General features: G+C 34.0%; 3 protein-coding genes and 1 non-coding gene across 8 annotated transcripts in view; 2 read left to right on the forward strand and 2 right to left on the reverse strand.

Moving 5' to 3' along the window:
• The first annotated feature begins 1034 nt into the window (after window positions 1-1034).
• LOC125871679 (nonsense-mediated mRNA decay protein 2) lies at window positions 1035-3337 on the forward strand. Of its 2 annotated transcripts, none has more exons than XM_049552321.1 (2): window positions 1035-1622; window positions 1675-3337. In XM_049552321.1, the coding sequence occupies exon 2, from the start codon at window positions 1701-1703 to the stop codon at window positions 3192-3194; it is 1494 nt and encodes a 497-aa protein (XP_049408278.1). In that variant the 5' UTR covers window positions 1035-1622; window positions 1675-1700; the 3' UTR covers window positions 3195-3337. The 2 variants fall into 2 exon arrangements, with proteins under 2 accessions (XP_049408278.1, XP_049408279.1); XM_049552322.1 differs by having other exon boundaries at window positions 1035-1570.
• Window positions 3338-4694: 1357 nt separating this feature from the next.
• Window positions 4695-4767, reverse strand: TRNAR-UCU (transfer RNA arginine (anticodon UCU)). Its single transcript has one exon. It is a non-coding gene; the product is annotated as a tRNA-Arg (tRNA).
• Window positions 4768-5737: 970 nt separating this feature from the next.
• Window positions 5738-24868, reverse strand: part of LOC125870467 (pyruvate kinase 1, cytosolic-like) — a 222699-nt gene continuing 203568 nt past the window's right edge. For 3 of the 4 annotated variants that reach the window (XM_049550902.1, XM_049550901.1, XM_049550900.1), the window contains exons 2-17: window positions 13043-13128; window positions 12825-12921; window positions 12626-12723; window positions 11689-11844; window positions 11416-11493; window positions 10752-10883; window positions 9837-9917; window positions 9380-9451; window positions 9164-9253; window positions 8644-8788; window positions 8420-8508; window positions 7578-7673; window positions 7394-7461; window positions 7206-7305; window positions 6465-6524; window positions 5738-6034 (exon numbers count right to left, since the gene is read on the reverse strand). In XM_049550902.1, coding sequence (XP_049406859.1) covers window positions 5882-6034; window positions 6465-6524; window positions 7206-7305; window positions 7394-7461; window positions 7578-7673; window positions 8420-8508; window positions 8644-8788; window positions 9164-9253; window positions 9380-9451; window positions 9837-9917; window positions 10752-10883; window positions 11416-11493; window positions 11689-11844; window positions 12626-12723; window positions 12825-12921; window positions 13043-13111 — 1584 coding nt within the window. In that variant the 5' untranslated portion in view covers window positions 13112-13128 and the 3' untranslated portion in view covers window positions 5738-5881. Of the gene's footprint in view, window positions 6035-6464; window positions 6525-7205; window positions 7306-7393; window positions 7462-7577; window positions 7674-8419; window positions 8509-8643; window positions 8789-9163; window positions 9254-9379; window positions 9452-9836; window positions 9918-10751; window positions 10884-11415; window positions 11494-11688; window positions 11845-12625; window positions 12724-12824; window positions 12922-13042; window positions 13130-24868 lie in introns of all 4 variants that reach the window. The other variant, XM_049550899.1, reaches the window with a different exon arrangement.
• On the forward strand, window positions 16208-23539 carry LOC125870466 (uncharacterized). The gene is made up of 7 exons (XM_049550898.1): window positions 16208-17128; window positions 18004-18157; window positions 19319-19372; window positions 19469-19560; window positions 22397-22632; window positions 22709-22879; window positions 23019-23539. Exons 1-7 carry the CDS (start codon window positions 16332-16334, stop codon window positions 23114-23116), a joined length of 1602 nt encoding a protein of 533 aa, XP_049406855.1. The 5' UTR covers window positions 16208-16331; the 3' UTR covers window positions 23117-23539.

Raw genomic sequence — 24868 nt, forward strand, 5'->3', positions numbered from 1 at the left:
ATCCAATACCATATTTAAGAGATTTGTTTATTGATTAACTTTTTAAAATATATGGTATAATTATTAAAAAATAGTATTATATGTAATTTTTTAAAATTATAGGTAAATATGTATATATGATAGTAAACTATGTCTAATTATATAATTTTTCCAAAACAAATTTCAAAAAGTTTCAATATTCACAATCAACTTTAGGCCCAATTATAAGTTCAACAAAAGAACTCTAACAAACTTGGATTTTAAAATTTTAAAATAATGGGCCTAGTCAGACTTGGATACCTAAACTAGCCCAAGTCCACCCACCCCCCACCCCCACCCCCCAAACAAAAATAAAAAAATAAAAATTATTTCTATGTAGTAGGTCCCAAGTTGATCCTTGGAAGACCTTAGAAACTCCACCTAAGAAAACCACCTATATAAAATGGATGGCACTATAAAACCACTACCTTAGATGTTTTAGTACTTTTTGCCTTACAAGTTGTACATCTCCTTTTATGATAATAAGGTTAAAATCTTCTTTTTAAGATTCTAAACTGCCTAATTAATCTAAATTTACAATTTTGCCCTTCTTCACTTAGGGGTTGTTTGGTTAGTAAAATAAGGAAAATTCTTGTATAAAAGAACATTTTGGCTTGTATTATGTGGGTGTTTGTTCATGTTTCATAACAAAATTTGAAAAAAAAGTAGTTTTTATTTTCAATGTGAATAAATGATATTTGAAAATTATAGTTATTTCAGACTTTTTGTGAGTAATTTGAAGTGAAACGCAGTTTTGTTGTTTTTCAAATTCTTGAAAATTCTGAACTCAACTTAAAGTTAAGTTAAATTCTATTATAATCAAATGTGTTTTCCGAAATTCGACTTTGAAAAAAATAAAGAAATTTTATGGTCAAACATCTCTTACCAAACAATCCCTTATCATCACTCCACAATCCACATCCAATGGCTATAAACAGAACACATAGCAAAACCACAATAAGACAATAGAAAAAAAGGTGATAGTTTGCTAAATTCTGTGGGACTCTTTCACTTTATTTTTAAAAAAAGGAAAACCAAAGTTTTAGCTGACAAGTTTGTTGAAAAGTGAAAAACCATGGGCAGTTTTTATCTGTATAATCACAAAACCAAGAATCCTCCCACAGCTTAAAAAACCAGCTGCTCAATCTTGTATAAACTTTCCTATTCTCTCTCATTTTCACTTCTCAAAAAACAAACCACCCCACTCACAAAATTGTTCCCAAAACATAAAAAACAAGTCTTGTTTGCTTTTCTTGAAGTTTTAGCTGCATTTTTTTTTTCAAAGATTGAAACTTTATGCAGTGAAAAATGAAGTCTTGGTAGTCTGGTGATGTTTACTTAACTTTCTCTTTAGAATCTTAAGTTGTTTTTGTTTTCTGTTGTTTAGGCTAATTTTTCCTCTGGTTTTTGGTACCATTTTGTGCTCATAGGATTATGAATGTTCATGTGAAAGTGATAATTTTGTGCTTATCATAACATTTTGCCTTGTGGGGTTTTGAAAGTTTTGATTTTTTGTGGTTATCATAAGATTTTGCCTTGTGGGGTTTTGAAAGTTTTGATTTTTTGTGGTCATTATAAGATTTTTGCCTTGTGGGATTTTGAAAGTTTTAATTTTTTGTGGTTATTATAAGATTTTTGCCTTGTGGGGTTTTCAAGATTTTGAATATTTGTTGATCATTTTGATGGATTCTGGTAGTTTATATTCAAATATGGGTCCTGGTATGTTAGGATTAGAAATGTCATTGCATCATCAAATCCCTCAACAGAACACTCACCATCACTTGCATCAACAACCTCCACCTCACCCCCAGCCCCCATCCCACCACCCCATGGTTTCATTTGCACATCAAGAAAATGCTGATAACCAACAACAAACATTGAGGCAAGTGTTTCCATTTGGTAACAACAAGGCTAAAAATCAAAGCTTGAATTTTAGTGATGATGATGAACCTGTTCCTGGTGTTAGTGCTGACAATAATAGTACAGATGATGGAAAAAGGAATGGTAATAAAACTTGTCCTTGGCAAAGAATGAAGTGGACTGATAACATGGTGAGGTTGTTGATTATGGTGGTTTATTATATTGGTGATGAAGTTGGTTCTGAAGGGAATAACAATAATGATTCTAGTGGAAAAAAGAAAGGTGGTAGTGGTAGTGGTGGGGGTGGGGGTGGAGGTGGGGTTGTAGGGGTTTTGCAAAAAAAGGGGAAATGGAAATCAGTTTCTAGAGCAATGATGGAAAGGGGTTTTTATGTGTCTCCACAACAATGTGAAGACAAATTCAATGACTTGAATAAGAGGTACAAGAGGGTTAATGACATTCTTGGTAAAGGTACTTCTTGTAGAGTTGTGGAGAATCAAAAGTTGCTTGAAACAATGGATCATTTATCACCAAAGATGAAAGAAGAAGTGAAGAAGTTGTTGAATTCTAAGCACTTGTTTTTTAGAGAAATGTGTGCTTATCATAATAGTTGTGGTCATAATGGTGGTAGTGGTGGTGGTGCTAGTGGGAGTGGAGTTGCTAATCCACAAACTCATCAAAACCAATCAGAGCAGCAACAGAGGTGTTTGCATTCATCAGAAAATACAAATGCAAGAATTGGTGCTAGTTTAGTAGAAGGGCCTAAAATGCCAAAAGGGGCAAGTGGGGAAAATGATGAGGAGAATGAGGACGAGGAGGATGAGGATGAAGATGAGGAGGACGACGATGATGAGGTGTCTGGTGCTAGAGGACACGACCACGACCATCAGTGCCACGTAGAGGAGGACGATGACATGAATGAAAGATCGAGAAAGAGGCAAAGAAAGTTGGGAACTTCATCACCAATTGTACAACAATTGAGTACTGAATTGGCTAATGTAGTTCAAGATAGAGGGAGGAGTCCACTTGAGAAGATGCAATGGATGAAAACTAAAATGATACAATTAGAAGAACAACATGTTAGCTATTTGTGCCAAGCATTTGAACTCCAAAAGCAAAGATTGAAATGGAAGAAATTTATAAGCAAGAAGGAGAGGGAAATGGAAAGGGATAAACTAATCAATGAGAGGAAAAAATTGGAGAATGAAAGAATGGTACTTTTGTTGAAGCAAAAAGAGCTTGAACTTCTTGATTATCATCAACACCATCCAAACAATAACAATAGGAATAGTGACCCTTCTTCTGTTACTGGATGATGAAAATATTGTACAATACTATCAGGAACTAAGCTAATAGATCAGATATATTATGTAAATATTATATAGTATGTATATATGTTTTTGCCTTATGTTTTTCCAAATTTGAATCTTGAATCAAAGTACATATTTTGTTGCTTCTTCATAGTCTTCAATTTATCTGTTCTGCTTTTAGTTTATATCTATGTTGTTTGGACCCTTTAAAAACGTCATTGAGTGTGTGTTAGATACTCCTCAAGTAGGTCCATTTTGGAGATAATTTTTCCGACTTTAAAAATGTTGATGACGAGTCTTTAAAGTAGTCCATTTTGGAGAATCTCGATACGGGTGTGCGAATAATTTTGGAAAGTCAAGCAATAAGGTTCATACTATATATGAATCACATTTTTCTTACTCTTGGATTTATCTTCATTTGTTTTCTTTTTTGGGTGATAAGTTGGTTCTTGAATTGTTTGTAGTACAACTACATCAATGATATAATCACCAATGACAATACAAATGGTGCGTGACAGAATGAACAAGAGTGCTGCACAAAGCTAAAGGCAAACTTGTCTTCTTTTTTTTTTTGTTTGGTGTATGTTATTGATACCTATATTGGAATTCGACTAAATCTAACCGGACTAACTTGTCTTTATGCTTTTGAGGAATTTCTTAGTCAATTGAACTTTTCATCTGCAAGTTTTAATCTAGGCATGTAGAAATCATATCCCATGACTAGTTTACTCAATGGTTTCAATATTCTCATTTTTTATTGCAATGATATACTCTCCTTAGTCATTAAACAATGTTTTGACATAGGGGAAGAAACATATATGGTAGTGTTATGTGAAAATAAACACACTATATCAAAAGAAAAAATTAGCGGTAATAGTTTAATTGTCGCTAAATATGTATTTTTAACAGTGATTAACACTCTTTGCAAATGTTTCTAGCCTATAGCGACATAGGATCCAATGTTAATTAACTAATGTCGATAAAAATTTTAGCACTCTTTGTTAATGTGTATATTTATTGCTGTTTAAAACTATTTTTATTGTAGTGATAGTTATATGACTTTACTGTTATAATGAATAAATATAGTTCATTTTTGTGGAATGTTTTTCTGTTTTACCTTGGAGGATTATTTTATAGTGTTTAGGGGTATAAAAGTAGGTGCCTATTCAATACTGGTATGGCAATAATTCTGAAAAAGTTCGAGCAACATAGATTTATACTATATATGAATCATACTTTTCTTAATTTTGCATTTATCTTCATTTGTTTTCTTTTTTGGGGTGACAAAATTGTTGGTTCTTGCTATCACCAATGACACCAAATAAAGAAAGAATTGAAGAGGAGGGGTTTGTATTAGTCATCAAACATATTAATGAACAAATAGCTAAAATATTATAAAGATTGAATTTTCAATATCAAACAAAAATTAGTATTGTTAGTAATTTTTTTTTTTTAAAAAAAAGATAAAAAATGGAAATAATTTTTTTGTAAAAAGGAAAAAAGATACACGCCCAGTGGGACTCGAACCCACAATCGCTTGATTAGAAGTCAAGCGCCTTATCCATTAGGCCATGGGCGCCTGTTGATTATGTTATAGTTGGTATTTTATCTAACTTATATCATATATAATCAAACATCACACATCAATTTTTTTTTTTTCATTCGATGTACTGTACTTGTATTAGAGCCCAATTAATCCGGATTAATATTGTGTAAGCTTATGAAGAAGAAGCGTTCCCTAATAGAATTGGCTCTATAACCAGAATTTGAATTTAAGACTTCTGATTAAGGGTGGAGAGATCTTATCCATTCCATCACAACCCTTATTAGTGATACACCCGTTTGTTAGTTTAGTCATTTAGATCATCTGTCCAATTTTTCGTTGTCCTTGTCATTTTATTTAAGCCTGTCGTAATTTATTATTATACAATTGTAATTTTCCTAACGCTAGAGGTTCTCTACATTTTTTAGTAGTGATATGCTTTTATATTTTAAAATAATTCGAACTTAAAACTTTTCATTTTACCTTTAACTACATAATTTTATTATCACACAAATGTCATGACATATCTAAAACCAAACATTGTTTGATACTCATTAGTAACTCTATTTGGGATAAGGACAAAACTCATGTGGAAAGTATAAGTTCGACATAATTCAATAACTTTAATAATCCAACCCTATATATTTATTGAAAATTCTGAATCCACCTCTCCATTGAAATAGTTTCATTTTTAATATTCAGTAATTTTGTTTTCTTTTATATTTTCTCCTGACATATAAATCTTTAAACAGACAAAAGACTTTGTGAAAACATACTTCAAAATTTTTTGTTACTAATATCTGAGTGGTAATAAACATAACAAAATAACTTGTTATGGACATCTCCATAACACCATGAAGAAAAATAAACAAGACTCATATACCTAAACTAGATAAGAGACACCATACTGCTCTTTTTCTTTTTTTTGATAATCGTGATGTCGGACCAGCTTGCATGCACCTCGACTACTTTCACGAGATACCTGCCTCCCAAAATTTTCTCAACTATTGCAAGTTCTGACCACAAGAATTGTCCACAATATACTAACTATAGGATATCACATATTGTAGCTACCAAAGCCTTAGATTAGAACCTCAACTTGTGATGACTTTAACACTCTACCATCACATCCATAAAAAATGAGGATAACTTAACCTTCAAGTTCAATAATCTTAACCACCGATGCGTCTCCAACTTTCTGGCAGATGACAACTCGGTCATGGGACTTCACAACTCCTGAGGCCTTCCCGTGATCGAGGGCAACTTTCAGCACAGACTCGTTTGATGCATTCGTAGACTCAGCCTATGGAAAGAGTAAAGTAAGATTGAGATTCGGCTCAGGGAAAAAAAGAAGGTATAATCAAGATTCAGGGGCGAAGCTATAGTATAAGTACAGGTTTGGATGAACCAAGAAGTTGTTTAAATCCCGTATTTGTATCAGGAAATTGTGAATCCAATAACTAAAATGAGCTATGAGTTCGGTGGCAAGTTCAGAACTCATACCTTGCCATTGGTAATAATTGCAATAAAAGAGTACTAAGAAAGTCTAGAGATTCTTTTATCTGTCTAATTTTATAGCTGAAAAACTCCATACAGCCTAAAGATAGCTAAAAGAACAACTATTCCAAGATATCAAAATATGAGTGAACATTATTGTTGTGAGGTGAAATAAACTAAATAAATACAAAGTGATGCAAACAGAAAATATGGAACACCGAGACGATGAGACTTACAGGATGTCGAGGATCAGCAAGCATTGGGAAAAGACCCCTCACAATAAGAGACTGCCTTGCCTAAACATGGAGAAGTTAAAAAAATTTAAACCTGTCAGCTTCAATGTCAATGAAATAAAAGGAACAAGGAACAACTTAAACTCAAATATTGCCCGAAATCCTCTACTAAATTGTTCGGAAGCAATGAGAAACGCAGGCAAACGGAAGAAGGTGAAAGGACACACTAAGAGATCATCCTATTAACAGTGGAAATGGAAATAAATGACCAAGGAAATTATGGAGGGCCTCTGATACTCGATATTGCAACTTAAGGTCTTTGTTAGTCTGACTGATAAATCACACGTTAAAAAATCTATAGCAATACAATTGAGCAAACAAATTGACCAGCAAGAAACGGGATGCATATGAAAGTAAGAGTAACAAGAGTCACTGTGATATTAGCAAAATTAAAAATAACTATAATCCAGTTCTCACACACTATCATGGCTTTAGTCGTTACTTGAGACCAAAACTAATAGGATTACCTTCTCTATTATTATCTTAAGGATTTTGTGTCGGGGTTGAGTAGAAAGCAGTCAATCATAAAATTTGACCGATAATAAGTAATAAGGGAAGTGAAGAAGTATTGGATAAACAATGTTCTGTGAGGAACATAATAGTCCTTCTCAATCAAATGCATTAAAAAGGTCAGAACATCATGAACTGGATTTGATTCTTGAACAGATAATAATAAGGGTATACCTCAAATGCGCCGGTAAAGCTCCACTTCAATTGATTCGTCTTCAGTCGAGGAATTACAACAGACAATACTGGCATTGTTGGCCTATATTTGGCTATCAATCTGAGCATGTAAAGGTAACCATTTACAGCTCTTAATAATAAATATATAGTATAAATTCTAAGAAATTTTGTAAGAACAGAGACATTACCGTGCTGCCCTTCCAGATGAAGTGAAACAAATAATTACTGATGCTTTCACCTTAATTGCTGCCCGGACCTAAACGACAAGTGGATAAATAGTCATTTATGTAAAACTTGTACACAAATGAAGAAATCAATTAAATTTCTGGAATTCTATCATTTCAAGAAACGGATTTATGTCCAAAAGAATACCGCAGAGGATGCAATTGATTCCAGGTGTGACATGGGCTCCCCAACAAATTTGACTGTTCTCTTGAAGTATAGATCTTGGTTAAAGACCTTCTCTGCCTGCAAGGAAATTAATTGTTAACTAGGGCAACTCCCTATACTCTCTGGGAAAAAAAAAAAGGAAGGTGGTAAACACTACGAGGGGGTGGGGACTTAGAGTATCTGATACAATTTAGGGAGAACCACACTCCAAAAGCTAGCCATTGAGGTGGAAGCGCCCAAGGCTATATAGGCCTCACATCAGCTCCCCATTAAACTGGTGTGGGACTCAAGTCCCATACTTTATAACAGGATCATAACAAACCATCATGCTCAGCAGCCGTCGTCCTTGATGGCTATGCGCTAGACCATTTCTAGCCCTGGGCTAACACTGTAATACCGGTGTCACCATCCAAGGCACGCCGAGTACGTAGGGCAGTGGGTGTCTCTGATACCCAAAAACTAGCTATTGAGGTGGGAGAGCCCAAAGCTATATAAGCCCCACATCAGCTCCCCATTAAACCTATGTGGGACTAAAGTCCCGTACATTGCAATAGGATCATAACAGTATCCCTCATCCCATAATCTGATCCTGAAGATAACTACTACGCCGTGTATTTGACAAGAGTAGACTTTACTGAGAAAATGTCCCTTAATATATCATAGAATAAACCAACTACTGATGCCTTGGCAGGTAAAAAGGTGTTCAAATGGAAAACATTGTAGAATGTACTTAACGTGGAAAATATTGCCAAAAGAGTAAACTGTGATATTGCACACAGATCCTCTTATTTCACACAAAGATTCAGGAAAAAAATGAAAATCACCTCAGCACAAATTCTTCCAACAGTTGAAATAGTCTCAATCGGGTATAATCCACGTAGAGTTTCAGCACCAAGAAGAATTGCATCAGTACCTGCACAAACGTTAAATGTCAAAGCTCCTACCAGAAACAAACTAACAAGACATCATATGAAGGATGACAAAAGGAACTGAAATCTTCAGAGGCAATAAGGGACAGTAGAACCACTAAGATGGGCAGCAAGATTACCATCCAAGACAGCATTAGCAACATCTGTTGCTTCGGCACGAGTTGGCCTAAGATTGTCAGTCATACTATCAACAACACGTGTTACTACAGCAGGCTTGCCAGCCATGTTACACTTGTAAACAGCTGCCTTCTGGAACAAGAACACCTGTGTACCACTCAAAAATTAGTTGAATGATGATCCTACAAAGAAATGATGATTATAATACCATTCAGTATTTTGCAACGATGATAAGTTAACAGGAGAGATTGGAGCGTTTGCCTCCATATCACTCAATTCAATTGCTAAATGGATCCATTGCACCCCCAAAAGCTGAAACACTGGGGTTTGGTTGGCGGATAAAGATAATAATCCCGGGATTACCAACAAAACAACATACCCGTGTAATCAAACAAGTGGGGTTTGGGGAGGGTATACTGTACTTAGATCTTACCCTAACTTGGAAGGTAGAGAGGTTGTTTCCGATAGACCCTCAGCTCAAAAAGAAAAAACGAGAAGAAAAATTAACAGAATCAAACTTACCTTCTCAGGTGGGAGATCTATACCAAGGTTTCCACGAGAAAGGATGATCCCATCAGCCTCTTGAAGTATATCATCAAAATGTGTCAAGCCCTACGTAAATCACCACGGGAAGAAGTAAATTGCAAGCCTGACAATTAATGATATTCAATACCAATCTCACAAAGAACTATCCAAATGAAAAAAGATCAGACAGAAAATAACAGTTTACCAACTAACCTCTTCGTTTTCAATTTTGGCAAAGATCAGAGTTTGGCTTAGATCACCCAGCTTACATAAGAATTCACGTGCCTGAATTTATGAAAGAATAAAGATCCAATGAGTTTGATTTGGTATTCAAGCTGTTATAAACCTAAATGAATAATGTTGTCCCCTCTCAACAGTTTAACTTTTAGACTAGGTGCTCACACAAACCACGTATGGTACTAACGAAGACAAAGGTCCAAAAGTCTTAGATTCAAGCCTCACCACTCATAAACCAGAAATATTCACGTACTTGACCATTAAAAGACAGAATCAAACATGAGCAGGGGCGTGTAACAGATCTAAATATAAATGAAAAACATGAACACTCAATACAACACTAACTATTAAATGTAGCATTATGAGGACCATCAATGTGGTTAATTGAATCAAGAAAATACATAACCAAAAAACAAGACAGTGCAATCATTACCTCACGAACATCCTTAGCATGCCTGGTAAATGATAATGAAAGAAAATCAATTTTGTTTTGGACTCCCCATGTGCTAATAACCTGATTCAATTAGCATGCCAAGAGCACCACAAAAAAATCAAAAAGGATTGCTGCACAAAGCCAAGCCATTAACGAGGCAGATGACAGAGAAATAAGTAGTTTGAGGGAGGGATAATCGCTATAATTCAAAACTAATATGCTTGCATTAACATTAAAGTAGTATAGTCATTAGCCAATATTACAAGTACCAAAGATAATAGAGGAACCCTTGGAAACTCTTTCTGAGTGTAATACAAGTTAAAACTTCAAATATCAAGAGAAAGGACATAATTTTGGCACAAGCAAGATAGTCAATGTTGATATTGAATATCGGATGAGAATAAATATTGTTGATGGTGCTTAAAATAAAAGCCGATTGCCAAGATATTGCTACAGAAAGTGGAAAGATGGGAAGAAGAGAATATGAGTAGGTCCCACCAATCCATGCTTACATAACTAAACAAAACCACATCCATCTTAAGACTCATCTGATGCATACACACAAAGCCTAATTACAATTTCTATCAAATAGATAAGTAAATTTTAACACTTCTATTAAGTGCCCAAGTCCCTAAGAATAACAACAACAATAACAACATATCCCGTGTAATCCCTTAAGTGCGGTAAGCGGGGGGGTAGTATGTACACAGTCTTCCTACCTTCTAGAGGTAGAGAGGCTATTTCAGATAGAGCCTCAGCTCAAGTCCTCAAGAATAAACAGCCATATTTACTCAACCACAAAGTTCTCACAGAATTTTTTCCATAACCATGTGAGCTTGTAACATGAACTTCACTATTTGCACACATAATGAACAGGATGATTTTTATCGGTTCTATGAAGTTTGAGTAACTTACCTTCTTATCTTTATCTGAGAGAGTAGGTAAATCAATATGAATCTGAGCAGCATGCAGAGTGAACAATGACCCAGTTAACGTGGCAGAGTTCTTTACAATGCAAACTACATCATCCCCTTTCACTTGATCTACCTGTGCAACGACATTTGGAATTCTTAATCAGCGGATTCAAACAACCTTAAACTGCTTTCTTACTGGAGCAGTAGAAATGTATTAATCCTTCTGTTTTAATTAGTTTGTCTTATTTTCCTTTTTAGTTTGTTTAAAAAACGAATGCCTCTTTCCCTTTTTGACAACTTTTTTATTTACAACATTCCACATGAGATGGTTAAGATGACAAAATTAAAGGACATTTTGGTACATTCAACATATCTTTTTTTTTATAACATTAAATTATTTACATTCAACATATCTTTAGCTTTAAACCACAAGATTTAAAAGTCTTTTTTACTCTCTTAAACTCCATGTCAAGTCAAAACCAGACAAGCAAATTGAAATAGAGGGAGTACCTGTCTTTGTCAAAAAAATTCATAATTGTGCAGTTGCAAACACATTGCAAAATCTACTCATCGATCAACTTAAACATAAACAGCAGTAACTAAACACAACAGATTAAGAAAACATAGGGTGGCTAGGGAAATAAGGAGGCATTCTAATGTAATACCTCCAGCCACACAGACGTCGTTTCACTTCCTGTGAAGAGATATTGGCCAATAAAAATGGTGTCTCCCTTCTTCACTGCCTGCAAGAAAAAATTAACACCATAATTTAGTATCATGAAGGACATTCATCCCTCCTAATCGACAATATTGATGATATTCTCTCCATCAGATTCAGATTGAATTTTCTCTTTTCACTTCCATTGGAAACACTTTTTGGTTACTAACACGCACTGCAGAGGAAAATGCAAAGCAAAAACGAAGGGAACTAATTGAACCTTGGATAATCCACCAAAATTGATTGGAAACACTTCAGAAGATGCTTCCTGGCCTTCATCAGGTGTAAGAGTAATAGTTGCATCTGCCTCAAGTGAAATAGGTTTCTCACTCTTGTTAAGAACTGTTAGCTCCGGACCTGCAGTATCTAGCATGACCTAACAAAATGAAAACAAAAATAGTCTTAATACCCTTGTCAAGTTACTGGACAATGCTCAACAGATGCAATGACATAGTCGTAACTAAATCCGTAAATAGAGGCTACGCAAAATGTGGAAGGAAATTATATGCTCTACAATTTATCCATTTAATTGTTCACAAATGCAAGATAATACTCCCTTTAACTCAAAACTAACAACACTACAACTATTTGACGAGTCCACTTTAAGTATCCACAGTTAACAGTTTTCAAATATATTTTAACAACTAAAACTTGTGATTTATAGAACATCTTATATAGTTTCTACACACACAGTACTTATTTTAAAAGGGTTAATAGCACTTTATCACCTCTGTTGGTGATAAATATTGATTTTACTCCTTGTGACATCTGACTAAACACATTTGACTTCTAATTAATTGAAACGTGCACTTTTGATCCCTTTGCTTGTGAATATTCACAAATTTATCAATGATTCCAAATTGTTCCACCTCATGATTACTCATTTCCCATGATAATCTTGTACTATTACTCCATCCTCAACAATAATATAGTTCTAAAAATATTCAAAACACAACATATCTCCTACGTAAAGGATCAAGAGGCACAAATTTCCATTAGTTGAAGGTTAAATGTGCTTTGTCGAATATCACAACGACTACAATCAAAATATAACTGAGTGACCGAAAGAGTTATGCAACAACGGAAACCAATACAATCTAACCAAACATTGTATTCATCAAACAATAGAATACAACACAATACAATATAATACATACAGAACATAGCTTCTTAGTGCTCTTAATAGCACTCTTCAAATTCTCCAATGTCTCCTGATGATACTTAGTATCACCCAATGAAAAATCAAATCTTGCCACTACAAATCCAACAAAAATAACAATCAAAACAAACCCTTTTAGCCATTCATCACAACATTTCCAAAAAAAAAAAAACTGAAATTTTTCAAGATATTAATACCTGACATTCCAGCTTTAAGACATGCTGAAAGAACCTCAACGGATCGAGATTTTGCACCCAATGTTCCAACAATCTTCGTCATTGCAGGAAAAAAACCCTGCCAAGATTTTAAAAATTAAACAAACCCCATCAGTCATTATCACCATAAATACACAAATCATATGAAAAAAATACAGATCTAAAGTATGAAAAAAATGGTTTTTTTTTGGGAAACTTACAGCTTTGGATGGCTCCAAAATGGAAGCCATTCTGATGGGTTCTTCAAGAAGTAAATGATTTGAATGCATGGTTTTGTTAGTGAAAAATTAACAAATTGAATCAGTTTTTCTGAAGAACAAAGAAAAAATATGAGAAGTTTTTTTATTTTTATAGAGAAAGAAGAGATCACAGAAAGCGCAAAGCTGAATAGTTTGGTAGTATAGTTTTTTGGTGGGCAATGCACGTGACAATGTATAATATTTTTTTAATATATATAATCATGTGATTTGTTCTCGTATAATGAGAATAATGTTCTTTTTCTATAATCGTGGCATTTGAGCAAATTGGTGTATATCTCAGACTAATTTCACGAGGTATCAGCATAGGTATCGAACAACAATATTCAACAATACTTGTACATATGAAAGAAATTGTCTAATGTACTTTGTCTCCATCAAAGATTGAACGTATAATCTCATTATTCTCAATATATTTTATTGATTACTTGCTTATCCTATTAAAGAATTATAAAATCAAATTTTTGGAGATGTTTTAAACCTATTCACAAAAGAAATATTTTAAAAAGATTTGGATTAAATAGCTATTGACTTGTTGAGACGATGAAAGCAACGTTCTAAGATTGATGGTTGTGTAATAATCATGGTATGGTTAATTTATAATGATCATTTTTATGAATTTTGATCGTCAAAAAATTTTATCATTAATATTTTTTGTTAATACTCTGGTATATTGACATGATATATTTAATATCATAAGATTTAAAATATATTAGTATATTGTATACCTTTTTAATTTAAGATGGTTAAATAATAATTTTTTCTTTTAATTTCGTGTTTCATTAAATTAAGATATAGACACAATAAAATGGATAAATTACTATATGTTCTGAGGTAAAACTATGGTATAAAGAATGATAATGCGAAGAAAAGCAACAAGAATTGAGATGGTTATTCTTAATCCTCTTTCAATATGTATACCACATGAAGTTAAATGTGTCAATTTATAAAAATATAAGTAGTAAAATAACATTTATCAAAATTCAAGGTTAGAAAATGGCGCAAAACTTTAAAACATGCTATTGAAATTCTCGTAATTAATCATATAGAAACTATCTTTATGATAATATTTCAAAAAATATCTCTAACATATCTAACACTACAAGATCATATTGTTGAGTTGAAAGTCTAAGAGCTAAAAGTGTAAGAAATAATATAGGCCCCTTTTATTTTACTTATTTTTTTTTCACATTGATCAATTATCAAAATGTCAAATTCCATGGGCTATGGCACTTTGTTTTTTTTAATTAAATTAATGCATCTGATTAATCCTTAAATGCTGTAATTTTACTCCAAAAGCAAAATCACCTACTCAATGATTCTGACCACAATTATAGGATAATATTTTTCATACCTACCAAAAACATGAAAATAATTTTCTTTCATATTGAATACACCCTATATCTACTTGGGTAATTATAACGGAGCTAATCTTAAGGGTGAATTTCTTTAGTAATTCATAATTCAAGTTTGGCGATTTAGGCCATAAGATTCCATGTTGTCATGTTGAATGTTTAGTGAAATGTAGGACTATTCAAAATCAAATCAAAATCGATAATTTGAATCGAAAAAAGAATCTTGGTTTATTGGTAATGGATAATTGATTTAACGATTTGATTTTTTTTATTATCGGGTTATCAGTTCTTAACGGTTTAAATGTTCTTTAATTTCTTAACGGGTTATTTGATAATCCGATAGTAAATTAAATAATCATATTTATAACATTTGGTATATAGAGTTTAGTTTCACACTTTTATTTTTTATTGTCTCAAACTCCAGTTATTCTACAATGTGTCAGTGTTTGCTTTTGATGCAATCTGTCAAGTCATAAGCATGATTCATTTGGTTTGTTACCTTATTTCCAAGTGATTTTTAATGTTTTTCTTGTGTCAAATCTTAACGGTTAAATCGACAACAATCAATAATCGATACACCAATAACCAATAATCTTTTAATGATTCTATAACAATTTAGCATGTCTACAAATCGATAAGTCAAATTGATAAACTTTGAAATCGAATTGAACCGATCGATGTACCGATAAAATGTACATAACTTTTTTGCTAATGAGCACTATAGTTTGGTGACTCTGTCTCAAATACATTATATATAATCTTAGATAAATCATTTTAATAGATTATATGAGTGGATTATGGGTGTGGTGAAGTGGGTGTGATGTGTATTAGAGGGTTAAGATAAGATAATAATTATGTTGTATTATTTGTTTTGCTACTTTCACAAGAAGACCCTTTTCTTCATTTTGAAAAACTTTTTTTTTCCTAGAGAAAATATAATTTAAATATTTTAATCAATGTAATAATTAATAACATACTCAATGTAATATATTTCATAAGGTAAATAGTTTCAGATTACCTTACCTGTAGAATAATATTACAACTACTAGTATGTAAGGATGTTCAAAATCAATGATCTAAACTATAAAAAAGTTATTGATTTATTGATAATGGATTATTGGTTTAGCGGTTGCAATAATGATTTTAATTTTTTTATTCGATTATCGATTCTTAAAGGTTTGAGTTTTTTCTTAACGGGTTAACCGACGACTCGATAGTAAATCAATAGATTACATTTATATCATTGGGTATATAAAGTTCTTGACTAAGAGTTTTGTTTCATATTTTATTTCTGGTTGAGTCAAACTCTCTGTTATTTTACAATATGTTAGTGTTTGCTTTTGAGCAAATGCAATCTATCAACTCATGTGCATTGTACATTTGGTTTATCACTTTATGTCTAAGTGAAATTTCATAATTTTTCTTATGTCATATCTTAACGGTTAAATTGATAAATATCATAATCGATAGATCAATATCTTAATGGTTCTATAACGGTTTAGCATGTCTACAAACCGATAACTGATAAGTCAAACCATTAGATTTCAGAACCGCACCGACCGATACGCAACTCGACTAGTATAAAAGGATAATCCCGACCTCACTCTACCATCTACTAACCTGCCATACCAATACCAACTTTCTATCTAGAATCATCTTTTTAATAAGCAAGCTAAACCATATCGATCTCACTAGTACTTCTTCGACCTACCTTTATGATATGAAATTTGTAAGTTGGCAGTAACTCACTTACCTAACGGACTCTCAACATTTGTAACGGTTCAAAGGAATGCATTGCATTAACGGTGAACCTCACAAACGTTACCTTTCACGTCGTCTATTCTCTCCGTTTCCCAAGCCCTAACGTACGTCGTCTCATGGCTTCTTGTGACGACGATTTCTCTCTCCTCGGTGACGATAACGCTGCCGTCGCCGTCACTCCCACCACCACCACCACCGCAAACCCTACTTACCACCACCAACCTTTCTCCTCCGTCCGGTACAAGCCTGTGCAAATCCATCCCCCGCCGATCTCCGCCGGTAGTCCCAAGAACATTTCCGGCGATGACGAGGACGGTGACGGATACAGCGATAATAACGCGCAGTCGTATCATATCGGAGTGAACCCCTACGAGAACGATTCAATTCCGTTTGAGAACGACACCAATGTTAATAGATCGAGAGGTAAATTATCAAACGACAAACGAGCCGATCGAGAAGATATCGGTGATAACGGGACACCGTATAGTTATAAGAGATCGAAAATCAGCTCATCCTCCGGTAGTGGCAGCGGAGAGTACCGGAAGGATAGAGAAGAATGGAGTGACACGGCGATAGCGTGTTTATTGGAGGCGTATATGGAGAAATTTGTGCAACTGAATAGAGGGAATTTGAGAGGGAGAGATTGGGAAGAAGTCGCGGCGATGGTGAGTGAAAGATGCGAGAAGCAATCGAAGAGTGTAGAACAGTGTAAGAACAAAGTTGATAATTTGAAGAAGAGGTATAAATTGGAGAGGCATCGGATGAGTAATGGCGGCTTAACGATTAGTCATTGGCCATGGTTCAAGCAAATGGAACAGATTGTTGGGAATTCGGTATCAGTAAAAGCTACATCTGAGGAAGACAAAGCCATTGTTCCAGTGAACAACTCCAGCACTGGCAGGCAATCGAAAAGGTAATACCTTTGGTATGATAACGATATGAAATGAGCGTAAATGGGAAGTGGGGATTCAATAGCTGACGTTAACTTGTTTGGGACTGAGCCATAGTAGTTGTTGTTTGCCTTTAATAAAAATCCTTAATTTATCGAGTACTGTTGGGGTTTGACATAAAAATATTTAGTATGATGATGACATGAAATGAGCTTAAATGTTGAAGTGGGGATTCATATAGCCGACCTCAACTTGTTTGGGACTGTGGTGCAGTTGTTGTTGTTGTTTGCATCTAATAAAAAATGTTGATTTATTTAGTAGAATGGATACAAATGATTCATATAACCGATATGGCTTCAAAATATTGATGTTCGATGTAAATCAAGGTCGATACAACATTGGAGAAATGAAATTTCTCTGTTTGGTTTTTTTCATTTTTAGACTAATTGTTCTGCTACAAGGATCACATGAACTTGTGCTGGAAAAAAAGATGAATCTTTGTATATGGTTAACGAATGAGTTATTTTGTCAATACACAGGGAACTGCTTATCTAAGTCGTTATCTTTCTTGCTTTTAGTGAGCTATAGTCCTTGTGTGATTTCATTTTATTAAGATGTGAATTTTGTGTTCTAATTTGGTAGGAAAATTCTAAATCTTCAATTGTCTTTTAGAACAGATTAATTACTTTTCGAGTTGTCCCTTATAGAGAACTAATCAGTTAAATGTGTATCAGTTTTAGCATAAATTGGAGTTCCTTGTCTTTTCTTTTTTTGATGTAGCAGCTATTTGCTAACCTTGTCGTATTCTAGTGAAAATCTGCATATAAAATACTTTTAAGTGTTCTTCTTCCTGTTTGGTGGATTATCTAAGATTTCTGTTCCTCCTAACCTTCTTCAGATATGGAACAGCGGTGCCTAGTCCCAGCGGACAGATTGTGAAGGCGAAATCTTCTATGAGTCCAAGGTGGAGAAGGGTAGTTCTTAAAATTAGTGGTGCTGCACTTGCTGGAATGACACCAAACACTAATGATGCAAACAACATCGATCCAAAGGTTAATTTACTACCAATATACTCTCATATTTTGAAGCAAAACTTGTTTAACCCTGGAAGAAACGAATTGGGCTTAGAATTTTGATGGTAGTTTGGAGAGGACGTGCTACGTGATTATTTTCATTCTGAGTGTCAAATTCAAGGTATTACATTATGTTGGCATTTTTTACGTGCAAGTTTGGATGACAAATCAGTGGATCTATTGATGGAGACATATTTATTGCATGAATACAGGGTTGACTTATATTTGCAAAATGAAAGTAGTAAAATTTATTTAGGTCAAGAAGCTAAATATGTCTTTTAAGTTTGAATTTCAGAATGATTGTAACGCTGAGGAAAGCTTTTTCCTTACAGTTTGACTATTAGTTGATGTGGCATTTAACAGTCTAGAGCACAAACCTTTACAACAATTACTACTATACCCCAATACTAATCAAGTTGGGGTTGTCTGTATAAACCCCTTACTGTCCATGCCGCTCCATTGGAGTCTGTCTCAGTCAAAATTTATAAACTTTTAGTTTCTTTAGTGCTAAAAGTAGTCGAGATTTTCTTCTGGCATAAAACTCAAAACACTGACAAAACTAAAAGACTCTTATCAACCATTTGGACCTAAAGTAAACATATTAACATGACTAAAACTTGAAGCTCAATTTTTTTTACAAGGAACTTAATCCCACCTTGTTTGTATTCTTGCATATAGATCTTTTTATTCCATTGTTCTCTATTTTCGCCTTCTCCTAAGAAATTTTACCAATTTAATCCAAGCTGCTGTGGAAGTAGGTTGGCCTACGACAAATAGGTCTATGAATTTTGGGATGACTAAGACCTTTAGATTTTCTTGTAGGATGGTCATTACTTTGTTACTCTATATTCAATGAAGAAATCATGTTATGACCACTTGGTGATTTTCCCGTGACCTTCCATGGAAATGAATATATCACAAACTTGATGTCAATATTATCAGTGAGATGAATGCATAAAACCTTTTTAGCTTGTGTAAGAGAATTCGATTGGGCAAGCGAGATGTTGTTATATTTATTGCTGCTACATTTTTACTCTGTTTCCTGATTAAGTGAGATGTAGTTATTTGTATTTGTAAATGGGGCAAGTCTCTACTTTATTGTCAATGCTGATAATAAAGTTTGAATTTTTAATATACCAGGTGGCCACGCTAGTTGCTACAGAAGTCTCAATAGCTTGTCGTCTTGGTATAGAGGTATCAGTCAGAAAAGCTTCTGAATTTTTTCCCGAGGATTATTACATTTGTATGTAATCTGATCCGTTGAAATATGCATGTTTATTGTTGCCATAGGTGGCAATAGTTGTTGGCGGACGCAATTTCTTTTGCGGAGACACATGGGTAACTTCAACTGGACTGGATAGATGTACTGCCTATCAAATTGGGTAATTTCCCCGTCTCAGTTATAATTTGTTGTGCGATTGTTAGCTAAGTTTTACTGTCGTTCATTTGGTTTGTTTTCATATAAGAGTTGGAATGATAAACTCACATCCTCATATGCGGATGATCTTGATAGTCCAGTGAATGTTTGTAGCTTCTATGTTCTGTTTGTAGTTTTCGGTTTCTATGCTATTTATATCTATGGTAACTCTTTATTTTGGTTGGATACTTTTGATAGCTTTTAATTATTAAGATATATTATGATTGTTTCATTTGTATCTTTATGCATGTCAATATTGGTATGACTAAATAGTTGAAATGCATGAGGAAAAAGGAATAAAGAACAAAAAAGAATTTAGAGAGTTTGGTCTATGATATGTAGATCATTTTTTTTTTTTTTGAATGATCTCTAATATGAACTTTAGGGGTTGGTACTTTGTACAACCGTGGAATAGTCTTTAAAAGAAAGGGAAAGGGAAAAAAATTGAATCTAGAGACTCAGGTCTATGAACCCCACGCATAGTGGGAGGTGGGAGCTTTAGTGCACCGGGCTGCCCCTTTATTTTGTAATAACAATTATAGGGGCTTGTACTCTTTACAAACGCGGAATAAATTTTTTAATGTGCTTTACCAAAAAAGATAAAAACTTCGGTACAAACATGGGTGTGATAATTTGATTTGAGGTTCCTTGGTTACGAGATTCTGGGTTTTTAATTTATAATAAGTGCAACAAATGTTTGGCTAAAATAGTTAGTTTAACTTGAATAAACTGACAGAAAGTTCAATTTGAATATGGCTAGCCGTGGCGGATCCAAGATTGTAAGCTTGTGGGTGCTCACTTCTTTTGATATAAAGTTACTATAATCGCATAATATAAGTGCACAACTATTTAAACATAGTAGTTTTAAAGAACTCTTCATTTCTTAGAAAATGAACCGGCCAAAATTTCTCAAGAAAAACAAGAGAACACTGATTTTTTAAGTCACACTAAATTACACTAGTATAGAAGAAAGTTTACAACTAAACGTAAAGGTAATGAAGAAAGTAAAATGGGGGAGGAGGAATCACTAAGTTGAAACCAAATTAAAAGGAAAAACCATAAAAAAATGTATAAGAAAAGGAATGAAGAATCTGTATTGGAGAAAAAGAAGGAAACATTTGACTTCAATGCAGAAAAAGATAACTTGAGTTATAAACAATTTGCAGCCACCTAGGTATCGAACCCCTTCGCACATCTCCCCAAGGTAAAACTTCAAGTCAAGGGTTTTTTATCACTGGGTGCTGATGTTTAATATATCTATCTGATAATAAGTTCCGATATAACAATACATAATTTACATCGGGTTAATGGGTACTCGAATACCCGGCAGGTTATACATGGGTCTGCCCCTAATGGCTAGTGGAAGAACCAAGGCTACTTTTAACTTTGAGAAAATGAAGTTGGATTAAATCATATGATTCCAGCCCCAAAATTTGATTTAAAATGTCAACTAGCTTTGATAATCTTTGCCTGCTTTTCTGCTACTCTGTCCTTGACCCTTGTACCATGCTTCCCTTCTTCTGCCCCTCAACATACTCACTAAGTCACCTTTTAGCCTCATCTCAATACCATACCGATGGCTGCTAACCCAATGGTTTGCTTGGGGTGGTGAATGGTGGTTTGCAGGACATGGTGGCAAGTTGCACAAGGAGAGTGGAGGGGATTGGAATGTGGTTTGTATAGTTTGAGTGACGTTTAATGGGGGTTTGGGGGAGGGGGCGGATGTGGAGAAGGCAGGGGGATCTAGAGTTGCGGTCAATCTCTTTCTCATTTTGATTCGATTATTAGAAGCATAAGCTAGATTATTTCACACAAACTTTACCCTTTCATAAAGATAAAAAAATTGTTTCACACAATCATGTCTTAAGTATGTGTTGAACAGGGCAGGTTTATTCTAGGACAAGCGGTGTCATGTGACACCTCTTTGTCAATTTTTTATACTAAATATGTACTCCCTCTGTCCCTAATTACTTGTCCACTTTTGAATTGACACGCCTATTAAGAAATCAATAATTGACATAGTGAGTTTACCATTTTACCCTTATTAATTATGAAGTGGATGAATTTAAAACTTAATATTTTCAAGAAGTTCTACCTTTTTCAAAGTAATTAATTTAGGGTATAATAGGTAAAAAAATTTGTCCTTTCTTGATTTGTCAAAATAGACAAGTAATTAGGGACAACTAAAAAAGGAAATGTGGACAAGTAATTAGGGACAGAGGGAGTATTATATAATTAAATGGCAGAAACATAAATGAGGGTATATTCATTGACATGACACTGCTTGACACAACATGCTGTTTTGCTCTACTGGTCAGGTGCCACTGCTTTCAACTAAAGCTCACGAGTTCGAAGGCAAGCCACTTCATTTTGTATTTTAAATTTTTCACGCCTCATCTGTAAAAAGATGTTGTCTAGGTTTGAACCACTGACCTCTTGGAGCTTAACAAAAGGTTGAGCCTAATAGTCCAAGAGTTACACTTGTAAAGAACGACGACAAATGTTCATGGAGTGATGTTTCTCCTTTGTGGTTGTGCTATCATCTTCTTTCTTGCCAAGGAAATTGATTAAGAAGAGTTGTAGTAATATACGTAAACTGTGTTTAATTTTCGATATATTTCTTAATATGATATTGTAATGTCTTATGTACCTGTTATCATTTTAAAATGTGACGCCACTGGTGTTGACTAATGGTCTAGTTCACTAATGTGAGATAGTTTGCTCTCACTTCCAGACTTAATAATGATATTTTCCATTCTTCTTTAATGAACTAATTGTGCCTATTATTTCCTATCTTGCAGAATGATGGCAACTCTGATGAACTCCATACTGCTGCAGTCGGCATTAGAGAAGGTTGGTGTGCAAACTCGTGTGCAAAGTGCATTTAACATGCCCGAGCTTACTGAGCCATACAGCAGGCAACGAGCTATGCGGCATCTTGAAAAAGGTAGAGTTGTGATCTTTGGTGGTATTGGAGCTGGTACAGGGAATCCACTCTTCTCTACGGATACAGTTGCAGCACTCAGAGCTTCTGAAAGTACGTAATGTTACACTCGAAATGTCTGTTTTTTATTCTCGACGAGTGGTTAATGATTCGAACTTTTCCTTTTCAGTTCATGCTGATGCCGTACTCAAGGCTACAAATGTAGACGGTGTTTATGTCTGTGACTCCCGAAATAATAATGTTGTTGCTGAGCATATTTCCTTCAGGGAGCTGGTTTCCGGAGGAGATTCCCCATTGGACCTAATGGCTGTTACATTATGCGAGGAGAATGCAATTCCTGGTCCGTATTTTCTGAGCGTGCTCTTTACATTGCCAGACACTATCTTATAGAATGTTGCCTCTAATATCCATCTTTCATCGACATACTTCATGGAAGTGTGTCTAGTTCCCTTTCTTGACATACTTTACTTTTCTTGCAGTTGTTATTTTCAATCTTCATGGGCCTGGAAATATATCAAGAGCGTTATGTGGAGAGCAGGTGGGTACACTGATCGATCAGACAGGACGTGTTAGCTAGCGTTCTCTTGAGATGTGTGGCATTTACCTTCATCTTTAAAGATAAAAGAGATTTAGGGAGAGCAGCATTGAGGCTTCAATGACCATGGAGTTTTCTGAGTTGAATGATGATCTCCCCATGACTTTATACTCAGACGATAATTCGATCCAACTTCAAACAGATTATTACAGAGATAAAGATACCATCTAGTTCATGGAACTGATGAACTGTATGTTGTAGTTTAGTTTTTTTTTTTACTGGACTAGTGTTATAGTTTGGATTATAAACATGTGTAGTGAGATAAGTTAATGTTCTTGGAAAGCAGGAAAACCTTTTTTCTTTTTTTTTTGCTGTCTTAGAACTTAGAAGGGACTTAGTTTGTATTGTCTTAAATATACACAGATTTTGGGATCTTTGAAGATATGCAAGTCAAAATACTTTCTAGTTTTGGTCCTCTTTCTCATTTCTTTCCTTTTCCCTTTGGAGTCATGGAGCAATGGTAAATTTGTTTCTGCTGTGAGTTATAAGTCACAGATTCAAGCGGAGGAAACTACTACTACTACTTGCATTAGGATAGGTTGTCTACATCATACCCCTCTTGTGGTCCGACTCTTCCTACAATTAATAATGTTAAAGAATTACTTACATTGGTAAAGTTGTTTCCGTTTCAATTTATGCAACGTTTAAAATTAGTATAGAGTTTAAAAAAGAAATGAATTTTTGGAAATGTGTGGTCTGAAGTATATCATAGCATTTATGTTGCTATAGAACTTTTAAAACTTATGATTTTAAATGTCATTAATATTTCTATGGTTATAAAATCTTTACATTGAAATCTTATACTCTCGTTGTTTCAATTTACGTAACATAGTTTAACTCGACACAGTTTATATAAAAAGTACGCTTGGAAAGCTTCACGCGAAGGGTAAAATGAGTAGTGTACAAATGTTTTCAATGCATCATCTTTTTAAAGATTAACTAATAAAGATATGTTGCCGCATAAATTAGAACGTAAGGGTTAGAATTCTACTCTTCTTGATGATGTCCAGGGCTGGATCAACAATATAACATGTCGATCACGCAAACTCAATAATTTTTACCTAAATACACATATATACTATGAAATTCATTAAGTATACATACATATTTAAATTATGAATTCGTCTCGGACTATGTCATAAGAAGAGTACATGTTGTCATAAGTTAGGTATAACATCTACAAAAGTCTATCGGATTATGTCTCTTGTTTTTCTATATTATAAACCCCAAACTCAGGCAAAATGTACTATTTTTTAAACCCATATAATATATGGTCCACAAAAGGAACACAAAATATCACTGTCATAAATTCACTCTATTCATTTTTGATTGGTATGAGTAGAGCAATAAATGAGTGAATCAGATTGAATATAGACGGATCAAACAAAAATAAACAAACCATTTGATTCACTCATATTTAATATGAATTAAAATGGTTAATTGACCGATAATATAAATTCATATCATAAGCTAAAAATTAAAATAAACTTAGTTTAGAAAGTAAAAACTCGCGAAAAATAAAAGAAAATTGGATATCAATAATATGACGAATGTCCAATTCTTTAGTAAATTATCCATATTCAATTATTTTTATATGATCTATTATCCAACCCTTGTCTAATGGATCGAATTGGATGTGTTACCTTTTCTTTTAACCACTTTCACCCGATCACTCTGGTAATCGTCTATGATGTTCAAATTCTTTACAGATATTATTATATTCCAATTGAATCC

This window comes from Solanum stenotomum, chromosome 7 (assembly GCF_019186545.1).
Source record: "Solanum stenotomum isolate F172 chromosome 7, ASM1918654v1, whole genome shotgun sequence".
In the NCBI taxonomy this organism is placed as follows: Eukaryota; Viridiplantae; Streptophyta; class Magnoliopsida; order Solanales; family Solanaceae; genus Solanum; species Solanum stenotomum.

Bases quoted from the DNA above. Each gene is read 5' to 3' on its own strand.
- LOC125871679 (XM_049552321.1), top strand. From the start codon at position 1,701: ATGGATTCTGGTAGTTTATATTCAAATATGGGTCCTGGTATGTTAGGA.
- LOC125870466 (XM_049550898.1), top strand. From the start codon at position 16,332: ATGGCTTCTTGTGACGACGATTTCTCTCTCCTCGGTGACGATAACGCT. The intron at 19,373-19,468 runs GTATCAGTCAGA...TTGTTGCCATAG, and splicing joins CTTGTCGTCTTGGTATAGAG to GTGGCAATAGTTGTTGGCGG. The intron at 22,633-22,708 runs GTACGTAATGTT...TTTCCTTTTCAG, and splicing joins AGCACTCAGAGCTTCTGAAA to TTCATGCTGATGCCGTACTC.